General features: G+C 31.2%; 1 protein-coding gene across 1 annotated transcript in view; it reads left to right on the top strand.

The window, feature by feature from the left end:
- The first annotated feature begins 7,478 nt into the window (after positions 1-7,478).
- The window catches only part of LOC148299787 (uncharacterized), a 46,620-nt gene continuing 27,025 nt past the window's right edge, over positions 7,479-27,073 (top strand). Inside the window, exon 1 of the mRNA XM_088275676.1 lies at positions 7,479-7,755. Within this exon, the coding sequence (XP_088131802.1) occupies positions 7,747-7,755 (9 nt within the window). The 5' untranslated portion in view covers positions 7,479-7,746. The remainder of the gene's footprint in view (positions 7,756-27,073) is intronic.

Below are 27,073 nucleotides of genomic sequence, written 5' to 3'. Positions count from 1 at the left end.
AATAAAAAAAAACAATAACACAGTACTAGAAATATGGAGAAAATAAAACTGCCATTTTTGAAAAAAAAAGCGTCTCAAAATTGTATTATGCATAAGAGTTTGAAAATATACATATTATGAGATGCCTGAATGTATGAAGAATGAAACGAGTCTGAAAGAATTTTAAAATAAATGTTTTGTTTACTGTCAGAATATTTAAATATTTATACATACAAATGTGATGTAAATTAAATAAAAAAATAGTTTGACTTAAATGTTATATAAGCTAACATAAGAAAAAAATTCAAAAGAGTCTAAGACGCTGTATAGATTTTTCTACCTTTTAATTTACAAACAAGATAATTCGATAAAATGTGGATATTGGAAAGATTGCAACTTATTCTTTTTAGGTTAAGAAAATATCTGGAAATAGGATCCGGTTCTCTGGCAGGCAAATTTTATGTTTGTCATCGCACTAGGCTAGGTAAAATTATCATTGATCACTATAATAATTTTTGCGTGAGAAGCTTACCTATATACAGTTAGATGTGTATCTAGTTTTTTTTTCCCTGAATGTGCGTAGGTGGGTTCAAATAGAAATCTTCATTCATTCGTCAACTTTGACAAGATTTCTACCGAAGCCCACACCCATACAAATGATCAGAGTAAACTATTACATTAGCGAGAGATTATAATAAAATACGACAGGGCTCGTGTGATCCGTCGCTCACTCCTTTCAACAACGTCATTAATAAAAAACTCGATTTTTCAGAAGATCGTTTTTAAAGTTTAAGAAATGTATTAAAAATGAATATCAAGCCACTTATTGAACTTTTTACTGCGCAACAGATCTTCTTAGGTAAAACCTGAAGGTTTTTTTCTCTATTCGAAAAATATTTAGTATTTTTTAAAAAATAATTAAACAAAACCATTTCTTCAAAATGCAAAAACAACACTTTCTGCCCTGTAGCGGGTAAATATTAAGTTAAACATATGCCGATTCTGCTGAAATATAGTACATTTTCTAGGTATTCCGAAAATATGCCCAACTGAAAATTGTCGATATTTGATATATGACGTTGTTGAAAGGAGTGAGCGACATGGCTTCGTTGTGTGGTATTGGTATTTCGCACTTGATGTCGAATTCCAAATCATAAGAAAGTCTTTCCACGCGGTGTTGGTATTTTATCAACACATATTTTATTAAAATATATTAGATGTCTTAACATAGACGAAACATGCTGCCATACGAAGGGAATATGGAAGTGTGGGCAGTCACAGGGCCTACAACCTGGTAGTGATTAAAAAATGGGTAGAATGGTAAACGTTACAATGTAAAAAATATTTTAATATTATATTAATATCACGAAGTATCGTTTTTAATTAGGGAAAAAAACGATTCCTTTACGGTACAGATCCATGAAACTACAAATCTACCATTGGGAATGACTAATGTCACATAACGACACAACCGATGTGAATCACTTTGTAGTATTATTATCCTGTTGATAAACGTATTAAATTCATAAAATAAACTGAAAACAATCAAACAATAAATGAATCTAGCTGAATAGATAGATCCAATTTTGTGAATTCACACTATTTTTTTTGCCAAATTTCTCACATACAAATAACGTGATAATGACAATGAGTAATCACTGACATGATAACTATGACGTATACTTTTGACGAAAATTAATTACGTGCTGTGCTACACAAATAAAAAATATTGTCGGGTTAAGAATGTTGTTAAACTTTAAATAAAAGATAAAACTATTTATAATTCGCAAGTTCAATATATATTAAAATAGGATTGATCATATAAGTGGTCCCTTATTGTATGCGCATTAGAAGGTAATTCCAGTATTTCTGAGAGCCTGGAAAGTTGGGGATATTGAAATGTTTCCCTAAATTTTTAAATAATTGATATGACACAAGGTTTATAAAGAACTTCATAGAAGGAAAGATTGAAGAAAGAAGAGACCGAGGTCTTGATCTACCAAAAAGATATTTTCAACAAAGAAAGGTAATAAATATCGTCGTAAGTGTCGTAACTAGGTTTACCATAAGATCTAGATTCTAGATTAAAAAAAGAGAAAATGTGTCAGCCATCGATAAAGATGCAACCCTAACCCTATATAAATTATATATATATATATATATATATATATATATATATATATATATATATATATATATATATATATATATATATATATATATATATATATATATATATATATATATATATATATATATATATATATATAAATATATATTTATATGTATAAATATATGTATTTTTTTTGACATCTCATCAAAGATGATGAAGAATATGGAAGTCTGGGCATTCTAAATGCCCAGACTTCCATATTCTTCTTCATCTTTGATGAGATGTCAAAAAATAATATGAAAATAACTTCTGTAATTGGAGATAATCCAGATTTTGTGAACAAGTAATTGGACACACTCAAAATGTTCTATATAAATTAAATTGAATATTTATTTTTAAAGAACTTTGTGTATGGCCGTAGGATTATCAAAATATTTTAACCTGCGATGGAAAGAGCCTATTCTTAATGATTGAAGTAAAATTCATCTGTCATATTATATTTTATTAACAAGGCTCATTGTTACGGCGATTAATGACTGTCCGCGTAATTATAAAGGTGAATTTATTGTACTCGTCAAATGACAGCTATTCGCTAATATGCCTGGGGTTAATGCTAGCTAGCTACAAGTACAATTCGGCTAAACATTATAGTTGTAAGATTATAGACGAGGCGTGACTCGCCGCGATATAATACCACAAGATTCCCTGACCTCTGTGAACTCCATTCTTTGCGACCGCGGATGAAATGGTTAATAAAAATTCTAACAAAACAATTTTTGATCTTTAAAAACTTCTTCTATCGGAGACATTCAATAAGAAAGTGTTTTTATTGTTTGTTATAAGATAAGACAAGCAAACAATGGCAATGCATGCGTCCATTTTTAACAGACCTTAAAATATTTTTAATGAACAGAAAATAATGTAGAAATTAAAATAGCAACAACAAAAACGAGTGAAAAACTGTACTTTAAAATTATTGGTGTGAAGTGTTTGGTGCGTGGCGTGTGGCCTGTGGTGTGTGATGTGTGTGGTGTGATGCGTTTGGTGTGATGTGTAAAGTGTGTGGTGTATGGTGTGTGGTGTGTGGCATGTGGCGTGTGTGGTGTGTGGGGTATGATGTGTGTCGTATGATGTGTGTAGTGTGTGGTGTATATTGCGTGGTGTGTGATGTGTGATGATTATGATTGTGATGTGTGTGGTGTGTGGTGCATGGTGTGAAGTGTGTAGTGCTTGGTGCGTGTGTGGTGTGTGGTATGTGATGTGTAGTGCGTGGTGTGTGATGTGTGATGATTATGATTATGATGTGTGTGGTGTGTGATGTGTAGTGTGTGGTATGTGGTGTGTGGTGTGTGGTATGTGGTGTGTGGTATGTGGTGTGTGGTATGTGGTGTGTGGTGTATGGTGTGTAGTGTGTAGTGCGTTGTGCGTGGTGTGTGATGTGTATTGATTATGATTGTGATGTGTGTGGTGTGTGGTGTGTGGTGTGTGGTGTGTGGTGTGTGGTGTGTGATGTGTGGTGTGTGGTGCGTGGCGTATGGCATGTGATGTGTGTGGTATAGTGTGATATGTGATGTGTGTGTGTGAAAAAATATATCATATTATTTGTCGTGTGTGGTGTGTGGTGGAATTCGTGTATCGTGGTATCGAAGTCTGGATCTTCTAAATAAAATTATATTCTGCAACACACCACGGTACTACAATATAACTTTACATGTATAATATGTATTATCTATCATATTCAATTACCCGACTCTCTCGCGATCCCAATTAGGTCGGTAAGTCGGGACTCTACTCGCCTTTATGCATCATTAGTTCACCTTCATTGTTCTGGCTCTTGACACGACCAGTTACAAGAAAGTGATTGATTTGGTCGTGTCGTGAATCCTCGACTTACTATCACGCTACTCCTCCATTCACACCTGCCATACTGTATTACTATTATTCTTCCATTCATGAAATTTACCCTAGAATAAATTAAAATAATATTTAGTAGGTGAAAGTTCCCTACGTAAGGTAAAAAGATATTCCAGGAGTGTTAGACGGCTGCCAACTGACTATGCGATTTATAACAAAGATAACACTGCTATAATCAAATTTAAACCTTTATGCACTCTTGGATTCCAATGAGAGGAAGATAAATATGTAGGTACTGGTACATGCGCCATTTATTTATTTTTTCTTCATATTTTCACATAATTATTAAAAAATCATTAATAACTGATAATTCCAACCATTTTTATACAATATTCAACCTTTTATACGAGAAAGGAACCGTGGCGTAGTTGGGTAGAAGCTTGACTTGACTATGAAACTAGCATTACGCTTATTGCAAAATAAATTAAAGAAAGATTAATTTTTATAATTGGTCGGGGCGTCTTTTATGTATTTTTTACATTTACCTTTTCTATCATTAATATCCCATCTGCAGACAAGCCTCTAAAACAGAGGCTTTGTGGGTTATTCATTTTAAAATTTATATCGTATTACATGAATTTTAATGTATTTACGGTACAATTATTTTATGTTATGCTGTTGGATTCCTAAACAACACATTTTTTAACCAATAAAAACGTTATACCTATGTTTCTTAGTAATTTATTCCGCCTCCGTAGTGTAATGGTCAGCACGCTCGGCTACCGTTCTGGAGGTCCCGGGTTCGATTCCCAAGGGGGGTAAAATAAATATAAGTGATTTTTTCACTGTAATATTTATTCAATATTACCATGGACTGGTACCTGAAGCGGAGGGCTGATCACCCTTCCTTCATGTGTAAACGATCAAGATAACACTGCGTTTATATGACACAGTGCCCTATGCACCATTGGGGTGCGGATAAGGGTTTTTATTATTATTATTATTATTATTTTGTGTTATTAGCTAAAACAAACAAAATTTAAAACTATGTATAGCATAATTATTTGTAAAATGAATCGTATTACAAGAATTTGTGGATACAATATTACAATACAATTAATGTAATGTTGAACACATAAGCTGAAAAATACGTAATTTTGAAATCATGATAGCCTATTGCAAGAAAAATATGTGTAACGTAATTATTTAATAAAAATCGTATTACAAAAAATTGTACATACAATATTAACAATACAATTATTTTCGCTCACTCCTTTCAAGAACGTCATAAATCAAAAAACTTGATTTTTCAGGAGAACGTTTTTAAAGTTTAAAAATATAATACAATGTATTAAAAATAAATATCAAGCCACTTTTTGAACTTTTTACTTTGCAACACATATTTTTAAGTAAAACCTGAAGGTTTTTTCTCCATTTGAAAAATATCAAGTATATTTAAAAAAAAAATTAAACAATACCTTTTCTTCAAAATGCAAAAACAACACTTTCTGCCCTGTAGCGGGTAAATATTAAGTTAAAAATATGCCTCTTTTGCTGGGATATAGTGCATTTTTTGGGCATTCCGAAAACATGCACAACTGAAAATCGGCAATTTTTGATTTATGACGTTCTTGAAAGGAGTGAGCGTTTTATGTTATTAGCTAAAAAAAATGTACATAAAATATGTATTTTAATCATGATAGCCTATTGCAAAGAAAATTACGTAAACGATGGAATTATTGGGCCCTTGGGCCTAAAAAATCGTAGGCACATATTAAAATTTCGAGTAAATTCCTTCGGCTGGTTCACTTAAGTAATAAATCAACATTACGCAATAGGACGCATCTCCTCCGCTCTGCGAGATTCACTTATGGCGGGAAAAGTAAAGTAATTATGTTTCAATGGAGAATCCAATTTAATCTTGGCGTAGTTTACAACGCAGTCCCTCCTATAAACAATAAATATTGATATCTCCCAAAGATAAATACCAGCCTCCTCGTAAATTGGGCGCCGCGCCGCTCTCGTACAAAGACGCCCTTCAGCTCGTAAATGCCTGAAATCAAATCTCAATCCGTAATAATTTTTTTTTACATCCAACAATATGTAGCTATTAGAAACATATATATTCCAGTCCGTGTGTACCACCCATTACACCTTTGAAGTACGAAGTATCGAGTATGCACGCATCCGAGGTGTGACGCAATCTTGCTGCATATTTATTTTAACACTTTGGGACCCGAACGTATTTTAGTATTTTTTTATAATTTAAAAATAAAAGTTGCATTTTATTGAATCTTTTTACTTATTTATTTTTTTACAAAAATGTTAATAAAATTAGTATATAACCACTCACCGAGATTTTTACGTCTACCGGTTTCGAGACGTACCCGTCTCTTCGTCAGGACAATCACTAACACAGCATGCAAACAATACTACCCTTCACTACCATAGCACCATTTACATACTCAAAACTACACAAAACGTCTAACACATGCAATTTTTGGTCGACCCGAAGACCAACATGCACTATAGTTTTCAATACAGACATGCGTTACGAGCCGAGGTTAAACGTACATTAAAATTAGGCCTATAATCGAATCAACTTATATACTTGTAGGATGAAAGGAGTGGGCGGGGCTCGAATTGGATATTGACGAATCGTGTTTAACGGATGTCGAATCAAACAATGGACTATATGTAAAATTTATTTGGTTGTTAATTAGAGGAATATTATTTTTAATTATAAAATCTTTTTATTTATAAAATCACTTTAGAGACTTAGGAAATTTGGCATAATTAAGTACTTTACATACCTACTGGGTGGACAGGTAAAAAGTTGTATGATAGGAAGTTGTTTGAATGGTAATATAAGGAAAGAATGTAAGGTAAGGAATGCAAGAAGGCTGATAAAAGTATTATCGATAAACTAAAAATAAAAAAAAAAGTGTGGATAGATGGTTTGGGTCTCCCTATCCTTACTTTCCTAAATGCAGAAAATACCTTTTAATATAGGTGGTTGAATATCATTAATAATAAAAAATTGCGATAAATCTATACAATTTTTTTTTACAATTAAACACTTGTTTTAACAAACTAACCTATGTTTTCATCCACAGGTGAAAAGTAAAACATGTTATTCTTTTCACCTGTGGATGAAAACATCTGCTAGTTATCGAAACTAGTCGTGTGTAATGAAATAAAACTCATTATGTGGTTATACAAGTGATTAATACAAAATAAAAAAATGCACACATTCATTCCACAAAGTTAATGCCGAATCAATAAATAATTTTAATTTTCTATTTTGAGTAGATTCTGAGATCCAATTTAACAAAAATAACATCACTTTTTTAAGCATATATATGAACCTATTATTTAATTTTAACCGATGTTCCTTTTCGTCCATATTATTGGCAGCTCGGCACGAAGACGTTTGAAACGTCGTCGAAGATCCCTGCCCCGAGAGCGACCCTCCCAGCCTCGGGCCGATGCTTTCTCCTCTGCATCATCCCACCTGGCGGTCCATACCACTATCAACAGTCTGTACTCAGACGTCGCCGAGACTATTCGTGTCCCACCTGAACATACCCATCGGTCACTCGAGCCACTATCCGAACATTACGAAGTTTCTGCGAATTTCCGAGTCGGTACGAATCCATTAATCCGATCATTCATCAGAAGCGCTACCGAGTTCTCACGGTTTCTACGCGGTTTTTTTATACCGACTTTTTTAGAACCGATTCTAGTGCAGTGCCGGAAATACTGAAATTACTGTTGAAAGTGCCAGGGGAATATCAGCCATGCTTAAGGTAATTTATAAAAATATATATTATGGCGTTTTTTGTTTGATTAATACTAAGCAAATTTTATACAGTACATACGTATGTTGCTTAAATGTTTTATAGGTAACATTTCATATCACATGGTAAAATTTCTTATAATCTCTTTTGTCATGCGAAATACTTTATAAATTTATGTAACTGTTTTTGGTCATGAAAATGAGTTTATTTTTATCACCCTTACAATCGGAAATAGAAAAATATTTTATAAATAACAACATTGCTTAACTTTATATATTGTAAACCATAATGATAATTTATTTAAAATAAGGGTAATTCGCACAACAGTATAAAGTCTTTAAGTCAATAAAGCGATGGATTTAAATCGTTTCATATAAAAAAAAACAGAAACAGAATATAATTGTGTAGTATTCAATAAGTAAGGGGGTGTTTCTCACCCCAATTAGATAAAATCATGATATACAAGTATGTACAATATAATAATAAACAGGTATGTGACTGAAGAAGCACATTGTAAAAATATTATTTTACTACTGCTGTTAAATTAAATGATATGATCCAATCCTGCCGATTATTTTTTAGTATTTTAATTATAAATATTTAACGCCATATTATTTCGGACACTGGATAATTCACCCTACGGATGAGATGTCAATTATGAAGGTGTCTCAATTTGATATAAAAACGTATCGTTCTTCCTGGGATTCTCAGATGTCCATCTTCTTTTATACAAAAAGTTGAGATACCTTTAAAAATGAATATTTATTTAGCTCTGATTTGTGTAGTAATTTTACATAGCAATACTTTACAATCAATTTTAATACAAAAATAATCTATTGGATTCTTTAATTTACATACGTATAAAGCAAAATTTCAAATCCATAATTCATTTAAAAAAATGTTTTTTGCATATATTCATACATTTCTTCTTCAAACGTTTAACCGTACCCAAATGGTACATAAGACACCGCATCGCTGTGTCTTATGTACCATTTGGGTACGCTGTGTCAGCTTGATAGTTTATATTTACTATGAAGCTAAGGAGATCTATCTACAGTTTCAGATGCCAGTCAAAGATAGTATGAATCGAATATAGAGATTTTATAAAAATTAGGCTACCATATATGGAATAAAAACGAGGCGACTTTGTTATTGGCGTGTCCGCGTATGCAGGTTTTTTGAAATCTTCAAATACATACATCCTCTGTCAACAAATAGAACTGATATTATTTTTTAACATCTCATCAAAGATGAAGAAGAATATGGAAGTCTGGGCATTTACGGGGCTGACGACCGTCATAGGCTGGTTTAAGTGATCACTTTACACACGTGTAATATTCACCAATAATTATAAGCTTAATAATAAAAATGAAAATGGTATTTTCTGGCGTTTCTCATGTGTGTGATTATAATCCAGGATTCGGACCTCACATACTAATATAAGAGTTTCTGCTTAGTAAAAAGCTTCTTTACATCTCACCAATAGATGTCTCTAGTGAAGTTCTAGTGATTCAAGAACAAGGTTTCTAAATTGGTTCATATATATAGAACTTCCAAGAATTTGAGTAGTGTGGTTGTCAATAATGGGTAGAATTGGTGAATGTTACACGTGTGTAAAGTGATCATTTAAACCAGCCTATGACGGTCGTCAGCCCCGTAAATGCCCAGACTTCCATATTCTCCTTCATCTTTGACGAGATGTCAAAAAAAAAATTAAAAAAATAAATAAATAAATAAATAACAAGGTTTCTAAATTGGTTCATATATATAGAACTTCCAAGAATTTGAGTAGTGTGGTTGTCAATAATGGGTAGAATTGGTGAATGTTACACGTGTGTAAAGTGATCACTTAAACCAGCCTATGACGGTCGTCAGCCCCCTAAATGCCCAGACTTCCATATTCTTCTTCATCTTTGATGAGATGTTAAAAAATAATATGAAAATAACTCCTGTAATTCAAGATAATCCAGATTTTGTGAACTAGTATTTGGACACACTCAAAATGTTGTAAATAGAACTGAAATGTAGCTCAGTGGAGATGTAGTAGAGAACTGCTTAAGAGAAGTCATTAATAGGCGCATAATTAACACGAGAGAATTAGTGAAGATAATAATACGATAATATGGGAGTTTCTGCTTAATAGGAAGGCTTCTTTACATCTCACCAATAGATGTCTCTAGTGAAGTTCTAGTGATTCAAGAACAAAGTTTCTAAATTGGTTCATATATATAGAACTTCGAAGAATTTGAGTAGTGTGGTTGTCAATAATGGGTGGAATTGGTGAATGTTACACGTGTGTAAAGTGATCACTCAAACCAGCCTATGACGGTCGTAAGCCCCGTAAATGCCCAGACTTCCATATTCTTCTTCATCTTTGATGAAGTGTCAAAGAATAATAGTGAAGATGACACTGCCAAAATGGTGAAGAGCGTTGTAAATTTTACATTTCACGTTCATTTTATTTACAGAAATCTCTCTTTCGTCAATAGTGAAAAGGAAATTCTCATCTCTCATAAATCAGTGATCAGTCAGTTGCCGGAAAGGTCGTTATATGTAAGAGCGGCTACAAGCTATAGGTTACCTGTGCCTGTGCAATATACATGCTGATGCTGAATTTATTGTACTTTAATTTCAGATGAGTTTTTTTTTATTTATAAAATATCTAAAAAAGGATACTTTTCGCTTGTAACAAATATATGATATACATATCCGCCTCCGTAGTATAATGGTCATCACGCTCGGCTACCGTAATGGAGGTCCTGGGTTCGATCCCCAGGGGGGGAGTCATTTATAAAATATCTAAAAAAGGATACTTTTCGCTTGTAACAAATATATGATATACATATCCGCCTCCGTAGTGTAATGGTCATCACGCTCGGCTACCGTAATGAAGGTCCTGGGTTCGATCCCCAGGGGGGGGGGGGAGTCAAAAAAATTGAAGTGATTTTTTCACTTTAAAATTTATTCAATACGACCCTGCACTGGTACCTGAAGCAAAGGGCTGATCACCTTTCCTTCATATGTTAACGATTAAGATAAAATTGTGTTTATTTGATGTAGTCCCCTATGCAAGGGTGCGGATGAGGGTTTGAAGATGGATATAAAAATTAATATATATTTTTATTTATATTTATATATATATATATATATATATATATATATATATATATATATATATACATATAAATATACAACATTTAACGGTAATTAGAAACCTTTTTAGCAGTAACTCTGTGGTCGGGATTTCAGCCATATTTACCATATTTACCAGTAAAATTCTTGACACAATAGGGGCATTCGCCCTAATCATTATAGAAACCTTAGTAGCCTCATTAGGAATAATTATTTAAAAATGAAAAAGTAAAAGAGAACATTCATTGGCAGAGCTTTTCAGTACACTGCCTAATTTTTTCGACATCGCTGGAACACCTTTTTACAATTGAGCAGCGGATGTAATGTATACAATTAATTTTGCTGTAATCTAACTTTTTTGGCAAAATTATTTAGCGTTTATAATCACCATTAATTTTCTGACAAATGTTTAAAAATATCCTATTAATTTCAAACATCCTGTGCATGAGCTTTTGCTGTAAACTTCTATTATACTAAAGTAATAACTACGATACAACATGAAGACAATGTATAGTACTTATTCTAAGTAACCTTTCTATGGTGGTTATAGTATCAAATTATGTCAAATTATATTTAAACTTATGCTTTGTTATGTAAAATGTGTAATTTTGTTGAATGTATACTAACTTAAAACGCGTTGTTAAACGCGATGCAGAATTCTTTTTATACTAAAACAATAGCGAGACTATTAGGTATATTACTAATGAAATGCCTTTTAATATAAAATTGTTAATAAATGACAATACGAAGAGAGAGAATTGTTAGGCTATTTTTAAATGAATTATTAAAATAGTGATAACTCTAATATAAAACTCGTAATATTACTTAGGCTAGCGTAAGTGATCACTTTATAAACATGTGTAACGTTCACCATTCTGCCCTTTGTAGAGCATTAATGTGCATTTACTTTGAAAGTAGTGTATTCTTATGCGTTTTTGTAGGATTTCTTTCGTATGTTTGTTGAAATTCTGAAAGACATAAAATTTTGGCAGATGGTGTTGCCATCAGTTTAGAATTTGAATATAGTAAGTTAAGTATATAGATTTCTCCAACTGAAGAGATTAATTAACAAACCTTTACTAAGGTGTTAGCATTGTATATCTATATAGTATTAAGGAGCGTTAGCAAAACAATACTTCTTGTTTACCCGTATAAACGTACTCCATACATAATACATTTAAGCATTACGCCTGAGTTGATCCTATTTTCGGATCAACTCTTATGGCGTTTACTTACAAGTTTTGCGGGGTATCGTTTTTTCTACAAATCCTTCTAATTATATGCTTTTCAAAAAAAAGAGAAAAAAAATCTTTTATTAATCAATAAAACGTTAAATTCATTTTTTAAATTTCAGATCGCTTCCAACATATTTTTAATTTAACACAATTTTTTTACATAAGGAATATATAAAACCAATTTTCGTATCTACCCGTCAAAGTTACTAATTACATAAAATCGTCAGTAAACATAAATATATACATAGGTACTCTAAATATCTGTGTATTGCATAAACGTGATGTTGTCACTATGAACTAAAATTGTCTAGTTACATTACAAAATCGAGTCCGACCAATTTATAAAAAATAAAGTCTTCGGAGTAAGTACGTTAAAAATCATTATTTTGTTTTTTATTATTACAATCTTTTAGTATCCTCATATTCTAAGAAAAGGGTTGGTAATACGTATAATAATAAAAGTATTGTTTTCCACATTCCTATTTATTTCAACGGTTTAATTTCCCTGGATATAAAATGATACTAAGGCTTTTTTTAATTATCCATGCATAAAAGTTCAAAAAATTTAAACACATTAATGTTTAAAAACACTCGAAGGGTAAAAAGCTTTAAGCAATAGTTCACAAGAAATAATCGCAAACAGGTATTCTAAAATGATTCCGAAGAAATCCACCTACATCATGTTTTCATAAAGGCATTGAACTGAATAATTTATGAGCTTTGCACGAGTCTAAAATGCATTTTAATGCACTCTGCGCTCTTATGTATGTGTACTTAATAATTACTATTCCAGAGCCAGAGCTTTATATGGAACATTGTTCCGGGTGAAAGGTTTCTAAACCACGTTGACAAGATTTTTTTTCGAAAACGCGATTATAATGCGCACCAAACATACGTAACATGCATAGATCATGCATACATAGGCAGTAGTTTTGTACAACATTTTGCATAACCACTTGGAATTATGTTCACATTTCACATCAAGGTAAAAAATGTTTTCAAGTAGGTTTATACTTCAGTAAAATCATAGTTTTTGTGTATTTAACGGTGACACGCCATGCTTTTTCAACATGTAGGTACAATTTTTTTTTAAAGTTGCGTAACAATTCATTTTATTGTATTATGTAAAACGAACTCTTGGTCTTAGATCCAGGGTTCGAGTATCACAATTGTATTAGGTAATGGAAATACGTTTTCGGTATTAGTTAATACTTATTATAATTATTTATAATTTGATCTACTAGGTAAATACCACCAGTTCATAAAATCTATTGTGATATGTGTTTCAATGCATTCCGCATCATTTTCAAACACTTTACGGTGTTATAGTGGTATCTTTAAGTAAAAATGGATAGATACTACCGCAAAGTGACTGCCAAAATGATTAATGAAAATACGTATTTGTATAAACCTTAGTTTACGTATATAAACAGCTAGTTGAAACATTGTCGTTTTTCAGTCCTGCTCTATCATTCTAATAAATACTAGTTTTCTATCATTATAACAATCGAATGATTAAAGAAAACACTTCGTTTTTTACCACTTGAGTTTTATTATAGAATACATGTTTCAGAAGTTAAACTTCCATCATTCAGGTCTGTATAATAACAGTATTATACAGACCTGAATGATGGAAGTTTAACTTCTGAAACATGTAGTCTATAATAAAACTCAAGTGGTAAAAAACGAAGTGTTTTCTTTAATCATTGTAACATGTCTTACCACAAAGTTAATGCCGAAACAATAAATAAAATAACAATCGAATGCATAGTCTACCGATTTTATAATGGTATAAAATTATAAAATCAGTAGCCTAAGTTATATGTATAAATGTTATAGTTTAAATATACATATTATATATATATATATATATATATATATATATATATATATATATATATATATATATATATATATATATATATATATATATATATACACATATATGTATGTGTAATCATATTTTTTTATTACAATACTTATCATTCCGGGCTTTAAGAAAGAGAGAAAGCGGTTTACCTCATTTAACCAGCAAATTTTGTGCGATAAAATATGTGAATTTAAAAAAACAAACACATTGTTGAAGAAGAAACCGCCAAAAATATTTTATTTGCAGCAAACAGTGGCCGAAAAAAAACTACCATCGTGTTCTACGGAAAATATCCAAACTTGATTATTCATTGTGACAATTCGTTAGCATCAATTTTATTAGTATTTTATTCTCTTATTACACTATAACCGAAAAATTAAAATTTGTATATTCCATTTAAGTAATTCGTCCATATTAGCAGTGCTAAACATACAGAAACATTTTTTTTTAAATTGTTTTATTTGGCAGTCACCCAGTGAAAGGATGTTTCTGCCAGTGTCAAGACATATTTTTGCACACAAACTTGACCAAGTACGAAGGAACCTATTCTTATTTATTCTCCATTTCATTCATCACAATTCCTTCACTAATATCATCTGTTAACTATCAAATTAATAATATTTGACTAGTGTATCCAAAGATCTGAAGCGAGGGACTGATCACCACGTCCTTAGGGCCTCGTCTTTATTTAATAATCAAAAAAGTTGACACCGTATCAATGCAATGCAGTGTTTCATCACCATTGGATACGAATACTTCTTTCTTTACTTTCAGACATTATTTACGCGCAATGGTTCATAGGACTGTATCATATTGCTACAGCCTTTTCTTGATTGTTTATTATATTATTGATCAGTCCTTCGCGTCAGATATCATAAAGCAGGGTGGAATTTATTTTTTTAATTGTATACATTTATTAAAATCATAATTTTTACATCTTTAAAACATTTTTTTGTAGAGACCCACCAAGTCACCTTGTGTGTCTTGTCAGTGGAGTTCTTTTTGAATACATTTTTTATTGTTTTTAACGATTTTAACCTAATATATACACAAAAAAAGATAGAAAAATTAAAAATATAAACATTTTACAATTTTCATAAAATTAACTCTTGATCATTTACCCATTCCTTTATTTTACCTTTACTAAATAAAAGGTTGAAAAATCATCGACATTAAGTACGAATACAGGTCAGAATAAATGAAGTAATAAAGCTTTGTTTTTGCAAAACTTAAAATATGAATGGTTATTATTTTAAAAGTTCTTGATTCAACCTTTGACTGGCGCATCGATTTATTGTGATTTTTTCCCTATTTCGTGATCATCTTGCACAAATATATGTACAAACCATAATTGGTATCATTACGAAGTAGACTTACGCACCATTGAAAAATAATAGAAGTTGCACAATAACAAAAGACTCATTGTTTAATATCCTATTCCATTAAATTTCAAGGCGATATTGCAAATATAAAAATGTCTCAAAAGATTGGTCGTGAAAATTTGCAATTTAAATTATTTAGTCTATTTTTATGAATAGTACTGTTTAGATTCAATTATTTATATGATGAAGAATTCATTCTGTAATCAATAGATATAAATTTCTTTCACTATTCATATAAATATTTTTCCTTTAATGGAAAAATATTTGTATTGATTAAATATAATTTAATTTAAGCCAATAATGGCTTACATTAAATTATATTTGATCATAATTAACTGGAAGTTGGTCGTAGAATCGATTGGTTCATCTTATAATAGGTACACGATATGAGGTCAGGTCGAGTCAGATTTGAATAGAGTCAATATCACGAATTTTGATTAACATAAAAGTTTTTCTAACTATTATTATCTATAATAATGATTATGATAATTGAGGACAGAGTTTAAGCGAAATTTACTGCAAATTGGTTTTTAAATTCATTGGAATTTTCTTTGTCGAATTTCATATTGCTGAAGATAATTCGAGTGATTGTCATTTTCGATTATAATATTTTGAGAGTGTTGAAATCTTTGTTTACAAATTCTGGGAAATGCATACTTAGAAATTATTTCTTTCAATATTTTTATGTATTAATATCTCAAAGAGAAAACGTAAGTATGGGCATTTACAGGGCTTATGACCTGTGATAGGCTAGTTTAAGTGATCACAGTATGCGCGTGTAAAATTTACCAAATTAGATGATAATAAGAATCATATGTGAAATGTTGTTCTTCACATATAGATCCGGAGTAAATAATGTTCGCCTCCGTCGTGTTATGGTCAGCACGCTGGGTTACCGTACTGGAGGTCCCGGGTTCTATTCCCAGGGGGAGTCAAATAAATAAAGGTGAATTTTTCACTCTAATATTTATTCAATATTACTCTAGACTGGTACCTAAAGCGGAGGGCTGGTCACCTTTCCTTCATGTGTTAACGATCAAGATAACACTGCGTTTATGTGAAGCAGTGCCCTATGCTCTTTCGGGTGCAGATAAGGCTTATAATAAAGTGGTGATCCAAAATATAATTTTTGCTTTTTTACCTTGTTGACATATTTTTATTCCGGTAGACTTTTGACAAATTTTGCTGAAATATACCTTTGTGTTTATAAAAGGATACATGTCATTACAATATACTATTTGTATAATTGCATATTTTTCTTATCGGTTTTTATATTAGTCAACCAAAAGTCTGTTTGAAAAAAATCTTAAAAATGGGTCAACATTTTTTTAACATTCGATTTAATTCGGTTACATACACTTTTATCAAATTATTATTTTTTTTTTTTTATTTATTTATTTATTTATTTTTTTTTTTTTTTTTTCGACATCTCATCAAAGATGAAGAAGAATATGGAAGTCTGGGCATTTACGGGGCTGACGACCGTCATAGGCTGGTTTAAGTGATCACTTTACACACGTGTAACATTCACCGATTCTACCCATTACTGACAACCACACTACTCAAATTCTTGGAAGTTCTATATATATGAACCAATTTAGAAACCTTGTTCCTGAATCACTAGAACTTCACTAGAGACATCTATTGGTGAGATGTACTTTTATCAATTTGAAATAAACACTTAATTTATGAACAGTATAAGGCATCTAGAAAAACTGAGGTATGAAATTTGTACGAGAGCATATGTATTTACGTATTGAGCAATAGTTTCAAGTGGTTTAGAAGGTTTTCTATAATGGAATTAATTATTTTGTAAAAACCATCATAAAACGAAAGAGAAAACACTCTTCGTTCATCGATATCAAGAATCACTCCAACATTCACTAATGTGTATGTACACAAAATAAATCATACATGCCTTAAAAACACATAGGTAAATTTTATCAGTAATTTTAAATTATGCATGTTTCAAAAGTTATTAGACAAGCATGTACTCAGCGCGTATTAAAGTAAGGTTAAAATCGTATTTTTAAGCGTTTTTAATTTTCAAACGCACATAAATTGTATAATCTGTTTAGAATTAAAAAGAGGTTTATCTGCACAGAAATATCTTGAAAACACTTCAAACATACACCTCAGAATATTTAAGTTAATGATATATAAATGTAGCATTTTTCATTCTTTGAGCTTCTGTTGAAAATTGAAAATTTTAAAAATTCTAAAATTTCAAGGGTACCAAATCTTCTTTTGATATTCGCAATTTAACTTTGGATTTATATGTACAATTATTTATTTATTCTATCAGACACTGGATTGTTCAACCTACGGATGATATATTTAAATCTTTCAAAATAATATCTAACACACGAAAGACATCCAACAACTGCATATATATATACATCTTTGAAAAATTAATCGCATATGGATGTTCAATAATTGGCAGAAGGGTAAACGCAACACAAATATTTGAAATAATCACTTAAGTCAGCCAAATCTCAGCCCTGGGTTGCTCAGACATTCATCTTTTTTCTTGTAAAAACTATAGAACTTCGTCTCACGATGAAACATCTATTATATTCATTGATTTTTTTATTTGATTGTTCTAATGTAGTAGTCAATACCGAATTGTAAGCTTAAGAATTCTAAAAAAATCCAATTTAAGTTTACATAGGAGACACCTCATATATTATTTCATTTGATATGCTTTCAATTTGACTAGTTAATTATTTAAAACAATATACATATTGTACCATGTACCAACGAACTAGATTTAACTCATGTGATCGATACATTAGATATTTCAACAGAGATGAAGCATCTTTTGAATGAAGAGAATATGGAAATCTAGCCATTCACAAGTATTGTTTACATATTAGCTTAAGAGGACGCACCGATCATATACTCCTAGAGACGGCCCTGTGTTTTAATAATGCGTTAAGTCAAGCAGTATTCACGAAAATTATTTGGTAAGAGGTCACTTACATGATACGGTACTCAATTTTAAGGTTGAGTCGTTTTGAAAAATTAAATTATTTTCTCGCCATATATTTAAATTATGCATGTTAACAATACACATTACTTATTACTTAAGTATGGAGATTTCACAAGGATAAAAAAATCAAGGAAATATTTATGAAAACATCGTAGTGCTTAAAATGAACGTAGGGTTTTCTTTTGAAAGACTATTCAGAATAATAATTTATGTGCATAAAATATCTGTTAATATTATACAAAAATTATATTAAAATATACACACAAAGTACACATTTCAAAATAAGACAAAGTAAGGAAATATTTATGAATACATTTTGTAAGTACGCACTTTTAAAGTAAGGTTGAAATTATATTCAAATGTTTGAATAATGTATGTAAAATATGTAAAAGTGTAACATCCTCAGCTAACCTGCTTAAATACTGAATAGTGTAACCTTAACTAATGCTATTAGCGGAAGGTTGTAAACTCTTGACGTATATATACGTATACCGAAGCACGCACATGCTACCGGAACAGTTTAGATTACATAAACAAACAGACAATGATACGTTTTGAATAATGCAAGGCTTAAGAACCAACGTCCGTTTTATAATAATAAGTTTCTAAAATATGACTATTGTTTGAACGAAGCTCTTGAAAGATTGCGTAATCCGTAATCCCAACACCTCTCGGCCGTGTAGAAAGTTCCGCTAATTTTACGCATGCCATCTTCAAGAGAAAATTGATTAAGTATGCGGGCGTAACAGACTCTCAAATCTTGTGTCAATGGTAGTTGTCCAACCATTCAAGAAAACCCTTTTTGTTTGCACATACATATGTATAGTATCACGCTGATTGAATGTTGATGTTTGATTTCACTTCTATTTACAGTTCAGGTGTTTTATTTCAAATGCCAAAGCATCAGGTGTTATTATAATCATAAATACTTTATTGTCTATGCATCTGTTGTGGCATCTTCATAAATATTTGATATCTATAATGTATGTTAAAATATGTAAATGGTTTTCTTTTGAGCAAGCAAAATATACCGCAATATAATTAAACACCTGATATTAAATAGAGAGCTTTATCGGGATGTTTTGTCTTTAAACAAATTAACAATCATTGCCCTCAAAACGAATGATTTTTTTTATGTCTATTATTATCCTATATTTTGGATCTTAACCTTCTAACCCTAAACTTTTTGCCTGATCGTACATTCGTTATATTCATCTTAGAAGCAAAAAATTCACTAGTGCTACAGCGTCGAGGTTACTTCTTGAGGGCCTTGTATCCATTATTATGACACTTTTTTTTACATTTTTAAATTGTAATTTTACTTGGTAACTTGGTACTTTTACCACTATTTCTAAAACTCGATTATGACTTGTGATTCGATGCATTCAGCGTCATTTTCAAACACCGCACGGTGATATTACCACAAAGTGATTGCAATCAATTGTGAATCAATTAATAATAATAAAAAAATATTTTTTGCGCTTCGCTGCATTAATGAACTCTGAAACCCGAAAATTTATTCTGGAATCCTAATAAAATATTAGGATCCCTGAATTAATTTTCGAGGAGTGCCTAATCACCATTTTTGCTTTCCTATATATGTAATAAAATACCTATACATTTTATTGAGTACTTACAAAAAGTACCTACATAAAACAGTTCTACCACCAGATGTCGCATGCGTCGCACTGAATAAAACAAAAGACATCAGATAGAAAAAATATAATATTCTGAACTGTCAGAATCAGATAGATAGATAGAAAAATATTATAAGGATAAATTAAGAATAAACTTTAATTATAAACTTTAATTACAAAGCAACACATTGTTTACTTTATTATTATACACCCACTTTACATATTATTTACACCCAATTTACAAAGAAAAATATACCACGTTATATATATTCGTAGTAGTATCATTTAAATATAATTAAACTAAACCTTAACGCATAAGATATGAAAAAAACCATTTCAAATAATGCCAGCACAGCGTGCTTACCACCGAATTTCAGGCGAACACGATTTGTCAGTGCTACCGCTATCGATACTTTAATCGTGAATCGTATCGTGAAAGATTTTAACTGGGGAGCGTAACATTATTATACACGATACATCCAAGAAAGGTAATTGATGGTGCTCATCCGTCAAAATTAACACACGATATATCGATTTACACGCACTGTCCATATATATATAAATATATATATGGAGGAAGTCCGAAATATGCCATGCTGGTATTGGACGGGCAAACAAATTACTGCTTACATAACTCGAAACACTTACGATTTTAATTGGTTAAACATTTTGTACTCATCAATTATTTTTTTATTACGAGATATTAACAATGTTGGTCGATTACACCGATAGAGCTTAAGTCGAATAAAGACGCTCTTAAATGCATTTAAGTGTCCATTTTCTAGAATGTTCGGTAGCGACGCGATGCACTAATACATTACGCTTTAATATTTTCTTGCAGTTATTGTTATGCAGTACATGCATTTAAGGGGTATTTGCGAGAGGCGCATAAAGACCAGGGGCGTGCAATCCATATAGGCAGAAAAGCAGTGCCTATCCTAAATTAACTGCGTGACATATAAAAACGCTACCAGTAACTACCCTACCTTACTAAGTAGTACCTAGATTACCTCACTCTACCTCTACTGCCTAAACTTATCAATTTTCTGTGCACGCCACTGATAAAGACATATGGCAATTAATTATGTTTTAATATAGAAAATTTATATGAAAAAATATACATTTACTGACTTAAATTTATTGGTATTCATTAAATTGAATTTAGAGTAACTGTTTAATTGTAAGGAAAGATATCGATTCTTTCTCAATCAAGTGCAATGCGTGTGTGTATGTGTATGTGAGTATATATATATATATATATATATATATATATATATATATATATATACATATATATATATATATATATATATATATATATATATATATATATATATATATATATATATATATATATATATATATATATATATATATATATATATATATTTATATAAATATATATATATAATATATATATATATATATATATATATATATATATATATATATATATATATATATATATATATATATATATATATATATATATATATATATATATATATATATATATATATATATATATATATATATATATATATATATATATATATATATATATAATACATTATAATACATTTATGCGAATATGACAACTTATATTACATACCAGTTAGAAAAATACAATGAATTTAAGTAAAACTTAGTTAAGTGCGGCATTGAATATGGTCGGTGAAGCCGCCAGCTCCCATGTGAGAGAGGTATGGTGCCTCTTAAGCAATGATCGTGAGTGAGAAATGTGCGTAAAGGTCAAAGTTGAGTGAATTAAACAACGGATCGGCGGCTGCCACTTTCTTGCTGGTGTTTATGGGACACACGGTACACGACGTAACGAGCGAAATCGCAGACCGACGCGACGTGGGTACCGGATGACCAAAAATGATATATAATACTTTGTTTAATTGCAACCTGGCAACATGTAATTACAACTATTTGTTTAGTGATGATTTACTACTTGGTGAAGTGAAATTACTGGTTGTGTTCCCGTGGTTAGTGTCGCGGACTCTTGAGTCAAAGTTTTTCGGTTCGAACCCACTCTACCACAATTTGATACCTATTTCTAATAACGAGCCGCTTAAGATCACAGAAATAGTATGAAATTGAAGTATTTTTGTAATAGAAGTTTTCTTTTAAAAATAAATAATAATAACAATCTATTTCAGTCATTAACCCTTTCCTACATTAAGCCCTTCCGCCTTCATAGTGTAATGGTCAGCACGCTCAGCTACTGTACTGGAGGTCTCGGGTTCGATTTCTAGGGGAGGGATTCAAATAAATAAAAGTGATTTTTTTACTGTAATATTTATTAAATTTTACCCTAGACTGGTACTTGAGGCAGAGGGCTGATCACTTGTCCTTCAAGTGTAAGCAATCAAGATAACACTGCGTTTATATGATGCAGTGCCCTATGCACCATCGGATGCGGATGAGGGCTTGAAGACATAAAGCCCTCATATGAGGACTTAATAGTTGGCGAAGTCTGATTTCTTTAAATTTCTTGTACATTCATGTGCGAAATAAAACGTATAAAAGTTTTAAAGTGAAGATAAAAAAGTTCATTTCGTTCATTCAAACCCTTATCCGCACCCCAATGGTGCATAGGGCACTGCATCATATAAACGCAGTGTTATCTTGATCGTTTACACATGAAGGAAAGGTGATCAGCCCTCCGCTTCAGGTACCAGTCCATGGTAATATTGAATAAATATTACAGTGAAAAAATCACTTTTATTTATTTTACCCCCCCTGGGAATCGAACCCGAGACCTCCAGTACAGTTGCCGAGCGTGCTGACCATTACACTACGCAGGCAAAAAAGGTTCATAGCCAATAATATTTAAGTCATTTGTTAGGAAAATTATTTGATTATTTGATGACATTTGTTGGCCCATCCTGTGATGAGATGTTGAGGAAAGTAAAAGCTACTAGAAGTATCTCGTATATGTAACTTATTGGAAACTTACAAGAAACTTGAAGACAGTCATTGAATAGCAACAGCAATCTACTATTTAGATCTCATATCTCGAGAATCCGACACATAATACATCATTAATGAACCAAGAGTATGTCACATATAAAATATATATTCATATATTTTTACTTTTAAAAAATCATTACAAAAAATCGTTATTAGGATTTAAAAAACCAGCATAGTCATCACCGTGTGAAATATTATGAGTTATATCGAAAACAGTTTGTCTGGAAATATACTTATATCTACCAGATTCTCAAAAATAAATTTATTGCTCAATTCACTGCATTAACATCTTATAAAAATCATCACAATAGCGTAAGTTTGAATGAAAATAATTCATTAACTATTTTCCAAAGGCTTTATATTTCTAGTAAACTCCATTATTTTTACGATGCATCATAGTTTAACACGTTTATGTGTTAGATTTTCAAAGGAAAAAGTTTTAAATATTTCTCTTGGAGAATGCTTTATATTCTGTATAAAATGAAAATGAGACAGGTAAAAATAGATTACAGGTAAAAATTTACATTTATAGAAGAACAGTTTTTTTTATTCAATGGCAGTGGCATCTGTTGAACGTAACAGCAACAAACGCGAACATAATCATCGCTCATGGCGGACAGCGTGCTCCCTGACAGTTGCTGTCACATTGCAATGTCTCTTTGCATTGTGAAATTATTTTATTAATTAAAACCCTTACACGCACCCCAATGGTGCATAGGGCACTACGTCATATAAACGCAGTGTTATCTTGATCGTTTACACATGAAGGAAAGGTGATCAGCCCTCCGCTTCAGGTACCAGTCCAGGGTAATATTGAATAAATATTACAGTGAAAAAATCACTTATATTTATTTTACCCCCCTTGGGAATCGAACCCGGGACCTCCAGAACGGTAGCCGAGCGTGCTGACCATTACACTACGGAGGCGGACAATTATACACATCAGAAACGTTTTTTGACATTTTTTTATTTATTCAGACTGAGTAACAGCAAAACGTGGCTCAGTGAAGCTAGTTTATATGTATAATTATCGTATTGTGTTTACACCATCGCTAGTTTAAAAACAATTTTGTTGTTAAACTTAATTTTTCTTAATGATGTTGTTGTAATAGTAAAATAAGAAAAATGTCAGAGAATTAATTAAAAATAACGGATATCATTTAAATTCCGCACGTTAAGTAGTTTAACACAATACGTAATAAGTACTTTATTAATTAGAATTAAGAGAAATATTAAAGGTGATAATGCTTACTTAATTACGAAAAAATACACCGCGAACTTTAAATACTTAAGCTTAAGGAACAATTAACTAAACGGGAAATGTACAATTGTGTTTATATAATATATACGTGTTGCGAAATACTTGATGCTTAAATTAATCTAAGCTGAAATGTTATGAATGAAATTTAATAGTAAAATTAATAGGTATTATGAATCTTACGTTGGTATTTTAAAATAATAGATTTAAAAAATAGCAACTCAAAAGTTTTGACGATTAGAGTGATCACCCACTATTGACCATTGACCATTAACCTCGCAAAAAAATTAATGGCAACTTTAAAATTAATTAATGTGGCAACTACATGCTATATTAGCCATTCTTATATCCATTTGTTCCTCCACGGTATTATTATCACGTTTTTAGGTCAGGCATTTGAGTTCAGATTAGGTAAATAGTTAAAAAAATGTTTTTATTAGTAAATACATAATTAACGACCTTATCACAACTTATCAATATGAAAAATAGGGCGAGTGATATTCAGTTTTGTCAAAAAAATAATATTAATAAAAAATATTTTGAGTATGTAACGCGTTATAATTATTAACAACATTTTGAGTGTGTCCAAATAATTGTTCACAAAATCTGGATTATCTCCATATATATAGAAATTCCAAGAATTTGAGTAGTGTGGTTGTCAATAACGGGTGGAATTGGTGAATGTTGCACGTGTGTAAAGTGATCAATTAAACCAGCCTATGACGGTCGTCAGCACCGTAAATGCCCAGACTTCCATATTCTTCTTCATTTTTGAAGAGATATAAAAAATAAAAATATAATAATAAAATAAAACAGTTATAATTGTTGTAAAACTACACAATTTTAAATACAAAATCATACGATCAAAGGTAAAAATCTTAAGACATGAACATTCAATTCAAACCTCTAACCACGATAGAAAAAAAGCGCCTAGAGTGACCTAAATAGAACATCATTCTTCAGTAATTCCTGTCTAATCGAAATTATGACTAACTAACTAACCATCACGCCGCTTCCCCGCAGGGGTAGGCAGAGAGAATAGAGCGCCACACCACTCTGTCCTTGCAAACATTCTTCGCCTTTTCCACGTTCATGCATCTCCTCATACATACCCGCCGATTGTTACGACTCCTAACCTGACCACTTTCAAGTATTTGGCATACCTGATCGTGCCATGTTTTTCTCGGTCTTCCTCTGCTTCTTTTCCCGCTAACATTCGCCTCATAAATTTGTTTTACCGTTCTTTCCTCACTCATTCGTTCTACATGTCCAAACCATCTCAACACACCTTTCTTAATTTTATCGATAATGCTTATCTCAGCTTTGCATTCCTTCCTTATTTCACTATTCGCACATCTATCATACATCGTTTTGTTACACATTTTTCTGAGAGATCGCATTTCGACTGCATTCAGTCTACTTTCATCCTTCTTTTGCCAACTCCATGTTTCACTTCCATACATTAGAGTTGGAACCAGGACTCCGTTGTGCACTGCCAGTTTAGCTTCCGCTGATAGGTTTTTATTTGCTATAACTGATTTCAGTGCACCGTTCACTTTGTTCCCAGCATTCACTCTCCTTTCTATATCTTTATCAATCTTTCCATCCCTAGAAAACATACTACCCAAATACACGAAATCATCTACCTGTTCCAGAATCTCTCCGTTTACCAATATTTCACATTCAGATCTGCATTCTTCTCTTTCAAAAACCATAATCTTGGTTAAATCGAAATTATGGAATCTAATATCTATCTATCTATCTATCTATCGATCTATCTATCTATCGAAATTATGGAATCTAATAATGGAATTAATTACATTGTGTAAAAAAATACATTATCTCCGATGACTTTTAACAAACGCCAGAAATATTTGATTTTATCCTTGAAACACTAATTGTCCATCACTCCAGTCTTCCTTGATTCCTCTACCTATCAATTTTATACCCGATCGATTCTTTCCCTTCCTTGTTTTCGTCCATTACACATAACACCATTAATATATAATGCAGTAATTATTAAGTCATTCATACTGCGATTATTTGTAAATATAGTTTTGCTTTTACAAGAACTCAAACGTCTGTAAAAGGTTCAAACTTTAACCAGTATTATAACTAGATTATGTTTGTAGGTTGGAAGCTATAGCTTATTAGCAAGAATCCCTATAATTTAAATATATTATGTATAAGAAGTTAAATAAATACATCCAATTAAAAAAAAACCTTGTTAATAGTTTAAAAGATCTTTAAAAGCTCTATACACTATAAAAGTTTGCAGTTATCACTCGTTTTTTTTACTATTTGGTCCTTTCCAAGTAGTCTTTTAGTACAAATGGTTTTATTTTGAACTGACCTGAACACCTACGTTTTAACCTGTTCCAATACATATATAACTATTTTGAGTTTCAAGCATACACAAAAAATTCGTATCCCTTAATTAAATGTTCAAAATAAATCTTTAAATAACAATGAAATTAAACTACAGCAATAAACTTTAAATAGTGTCAGAAAATCAAAATTTATATTTATATTTATATTTTGATAATAATAAAATAATCCACCAATGCGACTGTGATGAAATAATGATAAGTACAGTAAGAATAAGTTTTCTTGTCACTAGGAAATAAATGATTATAAATCTACTTCCTATGACCGTTCAACTACTTAAGGCCTACGTCTATATGAGTGATGACAAGATTTTTTAAATGCAATTTATTAAATAATTTAGTACAGAGTAGCTTTACAAAAAGAGATTAAATTTACATCTCTGCACGAATAACTTATATCGATTTTAGTAACAATACGTTTATTATGGAGATGGGGGTCGAATTAAAAAAGCAAA

The sequence above is a fragment of the Brachycentrus maculatus genome, unplaced genomic scaffold, assembly GCF_059751285.1.
Source record: "Brachycentrus maculatus isolate JH-2025_06_01 unplaced genomic scaffold, ASM5975128v1 h1tg000946l, whole genome shotgun sequence".
Classification (NCBI taxonomy): Eukaryota; Metazoa; Arthropoda; class Insecta; order Trichoptera; family Brachycentridae; genus Brachycentrus; species Brachycentrus maculatus.
This window is presented reverse-complemented; position numbering and strand designations above follow the sequence as displayed.